The sequence below is a fragment of the Amblyraja radiata genome, chromosome 1 (assembly GCF_010909765.2).
Source record: "Amblyraja radiata isolate CabotCenter1 chromosome 1, sAmbRad1.1.pri, whole genome shotgun sequence".
Lineage (NCBI taxonomy): Eukaryota > Metazoa > Chordata > Chondrichthyes > Rajiformes > Rajidae > Amblyraja > Amblyraja radiata.
The window spans coordinates 27165312-27178627 of NC_045956.1; the positions used below are offsets into that span (position 1 = coordinate 27165312).

A 13316-nucleotide genomic window follows, 5' to 3' on the forward strand; every position below is an offset into this window, starting at 1 on the left:
AGTCGAAGCTAGTCTTCAACATAGGCGAAGGAGGTCTTCTACATAGTCAAAGGAGACCTTCAACATGTCATTTTTTCAAACTCTTCTAAGCTTGCCAAATAGTTCGCCCAAGTGGGACAGCCCCTTGACATTGTTAAGGACCACTCACCATCCCAGGAATCCCTCTTCCCCCTCTCGCATTAGCCAGAAGAGACATGAGGTGGAAAGTACAGCTTTGTCCTCATTGTTATCAGACCTCTCATACACTAAGCATGAATTCCCTAATCTTCCAATCTACCTTGTTGCAGCCACTGCATTTAATTTTACTGCATTTTCTCTATCGCAGTAACACTAGATTCTGCCCTCTGTTTATTTTCACTTGTGCAGTACCAGATGTACCCATGATATATACAAAGTGTTGGAGTAACTCGGCGGGACAGGCAGCATCTCTGGAGAGAAGGAATTGGTGACATTTCGGGTCGAGATCCTCCCTCAGACCCTTCTGAAGGGTCTCGACACGAAACATCACCCATTCCTTCTCTCCAGAGATGCTGCATGTCTCGCTGAGTTACTACAGCACTTTGCGTCTATCTTCGGTTTAAAACAGCGTCTGCAGTTCCTTCCGACACCTGACGTACCCATGTATGGTATGAATTGCCTGGATAGCACACAATGTTTTTCATTGTATCCCAGTAAACGTGACGGTAATTACCAGTCCTCAAGGATTACAACAGCATTTACCTCATCGCAATTTAATACATGGGAAAAAACGTCATGAGCTGGCGATTAGCAATTAAGGCAATACGTGGGTTAACAATGTGTTATGTCGCAAGAGGTAATTAAAACGTCCAGTTTTATTTCACATTAGCAACTCTCACCTGTGAAATTGCCTCCGATTACGTAAGGGATGACACTCCCGGGCCAAATTCTCTCAGCGCGAGATGTTGCAGCTCTGGGAACTCTTTTCTTTTCGCTCTTTCTTAATGTTTCCGAGTTGTTCTTTTCTCTGTCAGTGGTATTTTGATCACTGTCTGGAAATAATTGTTTTTAAAATTGACAAGTTTTATTTTAAGTTTTATTTTGTTTTTATGAATATTATTCGTCTCCGACACTTTTAATGGAATATCACGCACACCATAGCTGCCATTTGTTGACCTATTCTTCAGATTATTGCTAAACCATAACAAATCCTCAAGGATTGCAGCAATATTTACCTAATTTCAATTTGAAACTTGGAAAGAAATGGGAAAACGCTTCTCAGAAACATTGAGCCCACTGGCAAAATTTAATTTTACGGTTTTTCTGAAGGCTTGTTTAATAGTTTAGTTTAGTTTAGAGATACAGCAGGGAAACAGGTCCATCGGCCCACTGAGTCTGCACTGACTGGTGATCCCCGCACATTAACACTATCAGTAGGGACAATTTACACATACCAAGCCAATTAACCCACACACCTGTGCATCTTTGGAGATCTCGGAGAAAACTCACACGGTCACGGGGAGAATGTACAAACACCGTACAGACAGCACCCGTAGTCGGGATCAAACCCGCCAAAGAGTAGGAGTAAATGGGTCCTTTTCAGATTGGCAGGCTGTGACTAGTGACGTACAGCAAAGCTCAGTGCTGGGACCCCAGCTATTTACAATATATATTAATAATTTGGACGAGGGAATTGAATGCAACATCTCCAAGTTTGCGGATGACACGAAGCAAGGGGGCAGTGTTAGCATTGAGGAGGATGCTAGGAGGCTGCAAGGTGACTTGGATAGGCTGGGCAAATGTATGGCAGATGCAGTGTAATGTGGATAAATGTGAGGTTATCCACCTTGGTGGCAAAAACAGGAAAGTAGACTATTATCTAAATGGTGGCCGATTAGGAAAAGGGGAGATGCAACGAGACCTGGGTGTCATGGTACACCAGTCATTGAAAGTAGGTGTGCAGGTGCAGCAGGCAGTGAAGAAAGTGAATGGTATGTTAGCATTCATAGCAAAAGGATTTGAGTATAGGAGCAGGGAGGTTCTACTGCTGTTGTACAGGGTATTGGTGAGACCACACCTAGAGTATTGTGTACAGTTTTGGTCTCCAAATCTGAGGAAAGACATTCTTGCCATAGAGGGAGTACAGAGAAGGTTCACCAGACTGATTCCTGGGATGTCAGGACTTTCATATGAAGAAAGACTGGATAGACTCGGCTTGTACTCGCTAGAATTTAGAAGATTGAGGGGGGATCTTATAGAAACTTACAAAATTCTTAAGGGGTTGGACAGGCTAGATGCAGGAAGATTGTTCCTGATGTTGGGGAAGTCCAGGACAAGGGGTCACAGTTTAAGGATAAATGGGAAATCCTTTAGGACCGAGATGATAAAACATTTTTCACACAGAGAGTGGTGAATCTCTGGAACTCTCTGCCACAGAAGGTAGTTGAGGCCAGTTCATTGGCTATATTTAAGAGGGAGTTATATGTGGCCCTTGTGGCTAAAGGGATCAGGGGGTATGGAGAGAAGGCAGGTACAGGATACTGAGTTGGATGATCAGCCATGATCATATTGAATGTCAGTGCAGGCTCGAAGGGCCGAATGGCCTACTCCTGCACCTAATTTCTATGTTTCTATGTCTCTGGCTCTGTAAGTGCTGTAAGGCAGCAACTCTACCGCTGCACAACCGTGCCTCTCTATTTACCTACCAGGACCATAAGACCAGTTTTCTGAGAGAGAGGATGCTCCAAATTTTGACATTGAGAGTAGCGGAGGAACACTCATGAACTTGTTTTAGAGGTTTTCTATGACCAGATATATGAATGAAGGTTCCTTGTGGAAGGGTAACCAGAACAGATGTGATTCTCGCAGGGAATACCAGTTAGATGCTTCCCAGTGAAGACATCTCAGATTTCTTGCCAAAGCACAAAGAGCTGGAGTAATTTAGCAGGATAGGCAGCATCTATGGAGAACATGGATAGATGACGGCCCCAAACTGAAATGTGACCTATACTTAATCTCCAGATATGCTGCCTGACCCGCTGAGTTGCTGTAGAATGTTCTGCCATTGTTTTGAATAAACCAACATTAGCAGTTCCTTGTATCTCATCTCTCAGATTTCATTCCCTTGTTTTTTTAAACCACTCACTTGTCACCTGATTATCAAAGAACCACTTCTGACATTTCTGGCCAATTATTATTTAGCAGGTACCTGTTGAAACCTCCTGAGGAATGTGGTGGCCCCCAATTAAGGCAATCTACTTCAAGTTTAATTTATATCACTCTATCTGTGACTGGAAAATAAATGTGGTTGGCCCTTTAAATTGCATTCAGATTCAGCCTTCATTGTTAATAATAACTGGTTCATTCATTATCAATGGATTAATAACATTAATAAGGTATGGTCAAAATGATAGCAGATAGCCTTGGAAGCTTTACCCCACTACTCAAACCTCACGTTAAAAACCTCGGCGTGATATTTGACTCAGCACTGAAATTTGACAAACAAGTCAATGCCGTGGTAAAAGCTAGCTTCTTTCAACTTCGGACGATAGCTAAAATAAAACAATTCCTCCACTTAGATGACCTCGAAAAGATCATCCACACATTTATCTCCTCCCGCCTAGATTACTGCAACTCTCTTTATACTGGCATCAGCCAATCTTCCCTGTCCCGCCTGCAACTGGTCCAAAACGCCGCAGCGAGACTCCTGACGGGCAACTGAAAAAGGGACCACATCACCCCGATCCTGGCCTCTCTCCACTGGCTCCCTGTGCGGTTCCGTATACATTTCAAGACCCTCCTCTATGTCTACAAAACCTTCAATGGGCTTGCCCCCTCCTACATTAAAAGTCTTCTCACCCACCACTCCACCTCCAGGTCCCTCAGATCGGCCGACTTGGGGTTGCTGAATATCCCACGGTCTAGGCATAAGCTTAGGGGCGACCGCGCCTTTGCGGTTGCAGCTCCTAGACTGTGGAACAGCATCCCCCTTCCCATCAGAACTGCCCCCTCCATCGACTCCTTTAAGTCAAGACTTAAGACTTATCTATACTCCCAAGCCTTTCTTGACGTCCATTGAGCGAGGGCTATATGTATATATGTATGTAGTTTGTTTGTTTATACTATTCTTATAACAAATGTAAAGCACTTTGGCCAACGAGAGTTGTTTTTTAAATGTGCTATATAAATAAATGTGACTTGACTTGACTTGACTATGGTGGCACAGCGGTAGAGCTGCTGCCTTACAGTGAATGCAGCGCCAGACACCCGAGTTCGATCCTGACTAGGGGTGCTGTCTGTACGGAGTTTGTACGTTCTCCCTGTGACCTGCGTGGGTTTTCTCCGGGATTTTCGGTTTGCTCCCACACTCCAAAGACATACACGTTTGTAGGTTAATTGGCTTGGTAAATGTAAAAATTGGCCCAAGTGGATATAGGATAGTGTTAATTTGTGGGGATCGCTGGTCGGCACGGTTTCCGCGCTGTATCTCTAAACTAAACTAAAAAAACTAAACTAAACTAAAAAGAAAGTGCAAAATCTTAGCATAGTGCAAAAGCTGAGTCTGTGTTGGCACTGCTCCTAGGATAGTCTCGAGGCAGGATATTATGTCCCCCAAAACCTCTCCATGCACAGAGTGTGTGTGTCTGTCTGTCTGTCTGTCTGTCTGTCTGTCTGTCTGTCTGTCTGTCTGTCTGTCTGTCTGTCTGTCTGTCTGTCTGTGTGTGTGTGTGCGTGCGTGCGTGCGTGTGTGTGTGTGTGTGTGTGTGTGTGTGTGTGTGTGTGTGTCCATTTCTGCATCTTCTGCCCCAAGTCTAAGTTCTCTGCTACGCCTAGCCCGAAATTCCCCATTGAAAAACAGTGGCAATGGCATGAGCAATGAGGCAACCAATGAATGAGTTGCTCAGTAGTGTTTCCAACAAGCTCTTCCTATTATATCGGTACTTTCGGAAGGCTCTGGGAAACATACAATTAATCCTGAAAATGCCCTCTGAACTGACATGCTTGAAATGATGGTAGACAAAAATGGTGGAGAAACTCAGCAGGTGGGGCAGCATCTATGGAGCGAAGGAAATAATGGTGTTTAGTTTAGTTTAGAGATGCAGCGCGGAAACAGGCCCTTCAGCCCACAGAGTCCGCGCCGACCAGCGATCCACGCACATTAACACTATCCTACACACACTAGAGACAATTTTTCATTGATACCTAATCAAGAATCTAACGCTGCCTTAAAAATTTCATGGACTCTCCCAATAACCGTTCATTATTTGGTAACTTTCAATGAGGCCCCCACTTATACTTCTAAACTACAGCGAGCACAGGCCCAGTGCCGTCAAATGCTCATAATAAGTTAACCCAGTCATTCTTTGGATCGTTCTTCCTCCTCTGAACATTCTCCAGCCAGCACTTCCTTCCTCAGATATGGTACCCAAAATTGCTCACAATACCCCAAATGCGGCCTTATGGAGCCTCCGCATTAAATCCCTGTTTTTGTATATTAGCCACCTTGAAATAAATGCTAGCATGTGCTCCGGTTTCCTGCCACATCCCAAAGAAGTGTGGCTTTGCAGGTATAATTGACCTCTGTAAATTGTCGCTAATGTGTAGGGAGCTGTTGTGATAACATAGAACACGTGTGAATGGATTCATGATGGGTTGACTCTGTGCGCCAAGAGGGCCTGTTTTCATTCTATATCTTTCATTCGAACCAGAACTCCTCTCATGTGTAGGAAGGAACTGCAGATGCTGGTTTACACTGCAGATAGACACAAAATGCTGAAGTAACTCAGCGGGACAGGCAGCATCTCCGAATAGAAGGAATGGGTGACGTTTCAGGTCAAGACCCTTCTTCAGACTGAGAGTTAGGGGGGAGGGAGACACAGAGATAAGGAAGGGTAAGGAGTGAAAATGAGACATCAAAAGAGATGCTCTCAAGGAAAATGTAAAATAGATCATTGTTTGCTCGGAGAAGGTGACAATACAGCAAACAGCAATACAATGTAATCAGGGAGACAGACTGGTATGAGAACTGGGAATGAGGAGGGATGGAGAGAGAGGGAAAGCAAGGGTTACTTGAAGAATGAGAAGTCAATATTCATGCTGCTGAGGTGTAAACTGTCTAATCAAAATATGAGGGGTTGTTTCTCCAATTTGCACTGGGCCTCACTCTGTTCCCACACTCACCTTTCTGTCCTGGGCCTCCTCTACTGTCAGAGTGAGGCCCAACGCAAATTGGAGGAACAGCACCTCATATTTCGCTTGGGCAATCTCAGGTATGAGCACTTCAATGTCGCTTTTGAAAATCTGCGGCTATTTCCTTCTCTCCGGCAGCTTTCCACTGCTCCGTGCACCATGAACAGCTGAAGTCCTGCACTTCTTGCTGCACAACAAAGTTGCGGCACAGTGGCGCAGTGGCAGAGGTGCTGCCTTCTAGCGCATGCCGCGCCAAAGATACGGGTTCGATCCCGACTACGGGTGCTGCCTACACGGAATTTGTCCATTCTCCCCGTGACCTGCGTGGGTTTTCTCCGAGATCTTCGGTTTCCTCCCACACTCCAAAGACGTACAGGTTTGTAGATAAATTGGCTTGGTAAATGTAAAAATTGTCCCTAGTGTGTGTGTAGGATAGTGTTAATGTGCGGAGATCGCTAGTCGGCGCAGACCCAGTGGGCCGAAGGCCATGTTTCCACGCTGTATCTCTTCTGTGTCTGTTGAACTTCGCAGAGTGTTATCAAGAACAACATCAGTCGTGGTTCAGGGCTGCTGCTGCTGCTGCACACTTGATCTCACTGATTTCTTGGTTTTCTGAGGGGGCCAACTTCAAACTCATAAAAGCCCCAACAACATTTTAGCCCACTGAAAAAGATTAAATCCACTTTCCATGCAATATTAAAAAATGATGAATGCAATATAATTTGGCATCATGTAATATTGATAATTAAGTTGAATTATACCTGTTCCCAATCTTAGTATCTGATCTATAAGTTGATAAATTGTTCCCTTCTTTTTGGAAACTTTATGTTCTCCAGATCCACCTTTAAAAATATAAAAGAGAATAACACTTACATTGATGCAGAACTGAGCACATTAAACCATTTTAATATTACTACATAAAAGGAGAATACGTCCAAGCTTACAATCTGTGTTCATAGGATTAAAAGGATTGTATAGAATAAATTATGTATAAAAATGAAAACTTTGTGTCAGTGCAACTCAGTTGACAACACTTTAGCCTCTGGTTCGACATATAATGGGGTTAGGAGGAAGGGATATTTCAGCCATGATAGAATGGCAGAGTGGACTTGATGGGCCGAATGATTTAATTCTGCTCCTATCATTTATGACCATATAATATCTTAGCAACAAGAGCTTCAATGATGAACAGGCCTGAGGAAGTGCTACAGGTAACGTCCCTTGGAAGAGGCATTAAAGTAAATACTATAAGCCTGCCAAAAGGCCTGATGGGGAAGATTGAGGATCTTTGCTCTCCTAGCCAATGTTCCCCCCTTAGTCAACTTCAACTAAAATAAATTGATAGTCCGATCATCTTGTGCTTTTTGTTAACTTTGGTATAGAATGTCAGCTACATTTGTCGACACAAAAAAAAAAACATTTGTCATTTCAGCCAGTAGAAAAAGTGCTTTGAGATGTTTCAATGTGAAAAGTGCAATCATTATTTCTCCACTGTCATGGCTGCAGAATCAGCTGGTGACAGGAAGATCTAAATAAACTCCAGGGTGCTCCATTAATCAGTGTCAGATTATTTGCATTAGTATCCAGGAAAAATACACAGTTCGGTTAGCAGCATGCAGCTATGATATATTTGTGGTCATTGCTGCCAGAATTAAAATAACCATTTCTTCCAAGTAGAAAACCATAATAGAAAAAAAAGGCCTATCTGCGACACTTTTTGCATCTTTCAAACAGCAATGCCCAAATAATAGATGAATTACAGTGTTGCGGGCGGGTGATAAGCAGCCAATATGCCAATTTGCAAGCAATAAAATCTCACAATGAACTGAGAGGAATCTGTGATAGTGTTGGTTTGGGGATGAATTTTGAGCAGGACACCAAAACATTAATGGGCGGTTTAGTACGGATACTTTGAGACATAGATGTTGTTATATTAACCAACAGTCATAACATTGGGAAGGCAGTGAATAACAATGCTATAATTAGTTTAGGGTACACAAACTTGCTGGAGGAACTCAGCGGGTGCAGCAGCATCTATGGAGCGAAGGAAATAGGCGACGTTTCGGGCCGAAACCCTTCTTCAGACTTCTACTCCACTATAATTAGTTTAGTTTAGTTTAGAGATCCAGCATGGAAACAGGCTCCTTCAGCCCACTGAGTCCATGCTGATCATCCACCAACAATCACCCGTAAACTAGTTCTATCCTACACACTTAGGACAATTTACAGAAGCCAATTAATGTACGGACCTGCACACCTTTGGAATGTGGGAGGTAAGCAGGAACGGGATACTGATTTTGGATGATCAGCCATGATCATATTGAATGGGGTGCTGGCTCGAAGGGCCGAATGGCCTACTCTTGCACCTATTTTCTATGTTTCTATGAAACGGGAACACCCAGAGAAAACCCACACGGTCACATGGAGAACGTGTAAACTCCATGCAGACAGCAATAGACAATAGACAATAAGTGCAGGAGTAGGCCATTCGGCCCTTCGAGCTAGCACCACCATTCAATGTGATCATGGGTGATCATCCCGAATCAGTACCCCATTCCTGCCTTCCCCCCATATTCCCTGACTCCACTATCTTTAAGAGCCCTATCTAGCTCTCCCTTGAAAGCACTAGTGGTCAGGATTGAATATAGACTGTATGATAACAACTCTACCACTGCGCCACTGTACCACACATATTCTCCAGTTTGCCCATGTATGAATTGTAATTCTGTGCTCAACAGGGAATAACTCTCAATAGCAGAAACATTCACCTTTAGCATTTAGTTGTGTGAATTGTCTTCATTATGGAACCTGTCGAATATCATTCTTTGTCTCCAATTATACCACATTCAAATTATATAATAAACAATCTTAACATTTCTAACAACCCACTTAGCACCGATGTAATTGACTGAAACAGTTTGAACTAAAACATAAATAAACTCATCAAGTGATTTTTCAATTGAATATTTATTCACTACTTCCAGAATGCACTTTAAGCTCTGTCCATTTTACTTGTCATTTTGTTAATTGATTTTTATCCCTTTCTCAAATGTAAGATCACTTGATAAGATTCAAATTTTCAACAACAAAATAGCTACTCCAGGTCCTTAGACAACAAATGTGAACTGAAAGGGCCATTAAAGTATTTAACTTGGGCACAATGATAGATCTAATCTTTCCATTGTCAATGACTGCACATGTCAACTGCTAGTGGGTGTCTCCTGCTAAGGGCTGCTTGGTCTACCTCTGCCTGGAATGAGGGAATGAGAATGATTAGAAACATAGAAAATAGATACAGGCGTAGGCCCTTCGGCCTTTCAAGCCAGCACCGCTATTCAATATAATCATGGCTGATCATCCATAATCAGTGCCCCGTTCCTGCTTTTTCCTAATATCCCTTGATTCCATTAGCCTTAAAGAGCCAAATCTAACTCTCTCTTGAAAAGATCCAGTAAATTGACACCCACTGCCTTCTGTGGCAGAGAATCCCACAATTTCACAACTCTCTGGGTGACAAAGGGTTTTCCCCATCTCAGTCCTAAAAGGCCTACCCCTTATTCTTAAACTGTCACCCCTGGTTCTGGACTTCCCCAACTCAGGGAACATGCAAATAATGGATTAGTATGGGTGTCAAGGGTTATGGGGAGAAGGCAGGCGAATGGGGTTAGGAGGGAGAGATAGATCAGCCATGATTGAATGGTGGAGTAGACTTGATGGGCCGAATGGCCCAATTCTGCTCCTATCACTTATGAAGATTAACAGTGCAGCAATCATGTCTGAAATGGACCTTAGCTATTGGGATGTGCATCGATTAAAGCACAGAGGGAATAGCACGATTATTCAATGATGCGTGAACGAACACACATTTACCAACAGCAAAAAATTTGAGGTGACAATGTTATTTCTTAAGAAGGTTGCCAACGATTTGATATGTTACAGGGCAACAAGTAATGTTAAATTGTAAGCGGCACTGCTATGGATTTCCACATAAGAGCTGGCACCAGGTGAAGTATATTGTCACCAGGGCAGACTTAGAAACTTTTCGCTTTTAGTTTAGGTTAGTTTAGAGATACAAAGCGGAAACAGGCCCTTCGGCCCACCGTGTCCGCGCCGACCAGCGATCCCCGCACACAAACTGATTAGGGACAATTTACTATTTTACCGAAGTCAATTAATCTACCAACCTGGACGTCTTTGGAGTGTGGGAGGAAACCAGTGCACCCGAAGAAAACCCACGCAGGTCACGGGGAGAACGTACAAACTCCGTACAGACCGCGCCCGTAGTCAGGATCGAACCCGGAATTCTGGCGCTGTGAGGCAGCAACTCTACCGCTGTGCCACCGTGTCGTTTAGTGGCTTGTTTTTTGGGTTGTTTCAGTTGGAAAATATGCTGACCATATGCATTAAACATACGTTACCTGTTGTGTGCCCAATGCTGCCCAAGGTGTGTCTTGATAAATCAATTGTCCTGTCAATCTGAAAGAGTTGCAAGTCTTCTTCGTCTAAGGCAATGTCTCCCCAAAATGCAACTTTAAAACAAAAACAATATCAATTTAGGTAAAGCAGCAAAGCTGTAATAAACACAGAGAAACAGGAAATATGCAATGGTATACAAATTGAACTTGATCAGTCTCGCATGGATCACGTATGCCTTTTCTGTCCTGAAGAGCACGCCAGAATAACATTTAATGAGCAGGACCCCAACCAACAAGAATTATTGAACCCTTCATGAGTTATTAAACGAAGAAAGGGAATGAGACCAACTGATGGCATCTTCAACCAACATACAGCACACACCCACATATTTTCGTTGGGTTCCTGAATACTAGTCAAAATGAGATGGCAATTGATTTGGACAGTTAAGTAACTTTGTCCATCCCAGTACTTATAAGCTTATGTAAAAAAGCAATTGCCTGCTACCACTCGGCACACATTGACACCTGGTAAGTTTGGTTTATCCCATTGAAGTGTAATTTGACTGATATTTATAATTTATCTGATATGTTTCTGATGATACATAGAAGGAATGGTAATAATTATAACTTGACAATACTCATTAACATTTTACTACGCTCACACATTATATAGATGGTTTACTCATGCGCCATGGAGTATCACAAGGGCATGAAGAATAAATGGATAGATTCTGCCCCATTTTTCACATGGTAACATTTTTCCCAACACCACAGTCCACCTCAAAAACTCTTAAATCTATCCCCTCTTGGAATCCGGCTTTCTGTTATTTCCCCTACTACTCTGCTTCCTCCACCTTACATGATCCTCCTATTTTGCACAGCTCCACGTTAAAGATCCCCTTGCGTTAGTTTCAGAGATACAGCGCGGGACCAGGCCCTTCAGCCCACCGAGTCCGCACCCACCAGCGATCCTGGCACATTAACACTATCCTATACGCACTAGGAACAATTTACATATAACACCAAGCCAATGAACCCACACACATATATGTCTTTGGAGTGTGGGAGGAACCGAAGATCTCGGAGAAAACCCACGCAAATTACGGGGAGAACGTACAGACTCCGTACAGACAGCACCCGTAGTCAGGTTCGAACTCGGGTCTCCGGCACTGCAAGCGCTGTAAGGCAGCAACTCTACCGCTGCGCACACCGTGCTTTGAGGTGGAGCGACTTTAAGCCATGTTCTGTATGTTGGGGGAGTCCAGAACCAGGGGCCACAGTTTAAGAATAAGGAGTAAGTCATTTAGAACGGAGACAAGGAAACACTTTTTCACACAGAGAGTGGTGAGTCTGTGGAGTTCTCTGCCTCAGAGGGTGGTGGAGGCAGGTGCTCTGGATGCTTTCAAGAGAGAGCCAGATAGGGCTCTTAAAAATAGCAGAGTCAGGGGATATGGGGATAAGGCAGGAATGTGGTACTGATTGGGAATGATCAGCCATGATCACATTGAATGGCAGTGCTGGCTTGAAGGGCCGAATGGCCTACTCCTGCACCTATTGTCCATTGTCTAAGCCAACATGTTCCTACTTAGGTCTTCCAATTATTGGAAGTACCTCTAGCACGACACGTTCCACCCCCTTCATCTCACATCACAGATCAAGATGTCAAAAGGCATGAAGCAAGCCTGCCCTTGAATCCTAAATACAACTATAAACAAACGCCTTCACAATGTTCCCCATTGCGCCATAAAAATGAAACCTGGGCAGCGGAGCATTCCTTCAGTAAAACAAGGAACTGATGCAGGTTGGACAAGGATATTCGGATGTATGAGGGATAAAAGATCGGAGAACGAGTATCAAGGTGGAGAGGTGCAGGAACGAACTGCGGATGATGGTTTACAACAAAGATAGACACAAAATGCTGGAGTAACTCTGCGGGGACAGGCAGCATCTCTGGATGGAAGGAATGGGTGACGGGGAGAAAGGGTCACCCATTCCTTCTCTCCAGCGATGTTGCCTGACTAAAATACTTTCGAAAATCAATGGATTAAATCTCCACATCAACAATGATGAACAGGAGTTTTAGAAGCATCGAGCCTGATGCAGATATTAATTAGAGTCTGCTGATCTGCATCTTGAATACCAAAGTGTTCACTTTGAATGGGCAATTTATAAAAATTCCAGTCATCATCTACAAAATATTTTTATTTTAAAAACAATAATAGCAAATAACAAACAAGAACAAATAACAAGAATGCTGACATTCTGACAAAGCTGTCCCTTTGTATTGAAAGGTCTCTCCAATTGACTAGCAGCGTATTTGTTTACATGTGTTGGTCATCTATGGAGTTCAAAGACAAGCACGAAATCCAATTAAACTCAAAATAAATCAGAAATAAAAGGTAACACAAAATATGCATGCAGTGAAATGACGCTGTTATCTCGGATATGCTGTTTGATATCTGTTTTTCAAAAGTCATTAACTGATTAGTTCAAGGTAGACACAAAATGCTGGAGTAACTCAGTGGGACAGGCAGCATCTCTGGAGAGAAGGAATGGGTAACGTTTTGGGTCGAGACCCTTCTTCAGACTGAATCTGATAAGTTTAATTTAGAGAAGGAACTGATTAGTTTAGTTGAGTTTAGAGATACAGCGTGGAAACTAGCCCTTCTGCTCACCTGCTCCATGCTGACAAGCGATCATCTGCTGCCACAAGCTCTATCAAACACACTGGGAACAATTTACAGAAGCCAATTA

General features: G+C 43.2%; 1 protein-coding gene across 3 annotated transcripts in view; it reads right to left on the minus strand.

Moving 5' to 3' along the window:
- The window catches only part of tll1 (tolloid like 1), a 372266-nt gene that overhangs the window by 208091 nt on the left and 150859 nt on the right, over window positions 1-13316 (minus strand). For all 3 annotated transcript variants that reach the window (XM_033019027.1, XM_033019018.1, XM_033019035.1), the window contains 3 exons: window positions 10566-10676; window positions 6909-6989; window positions 858-1010 (listed from right to left, as the gene is read on the minus strand). In XM_033019027.1, coding sequence (XP_032874918.1) covers window positions 858-1010; window positions 6909-6989; window positions 10566-10676 — 345 coding nt within the window. The remainder of the gene's footprint in view (window positions 1-857; window positions 1011-6908; window positions 6990-10565; window positions 10677-13316) is intronic.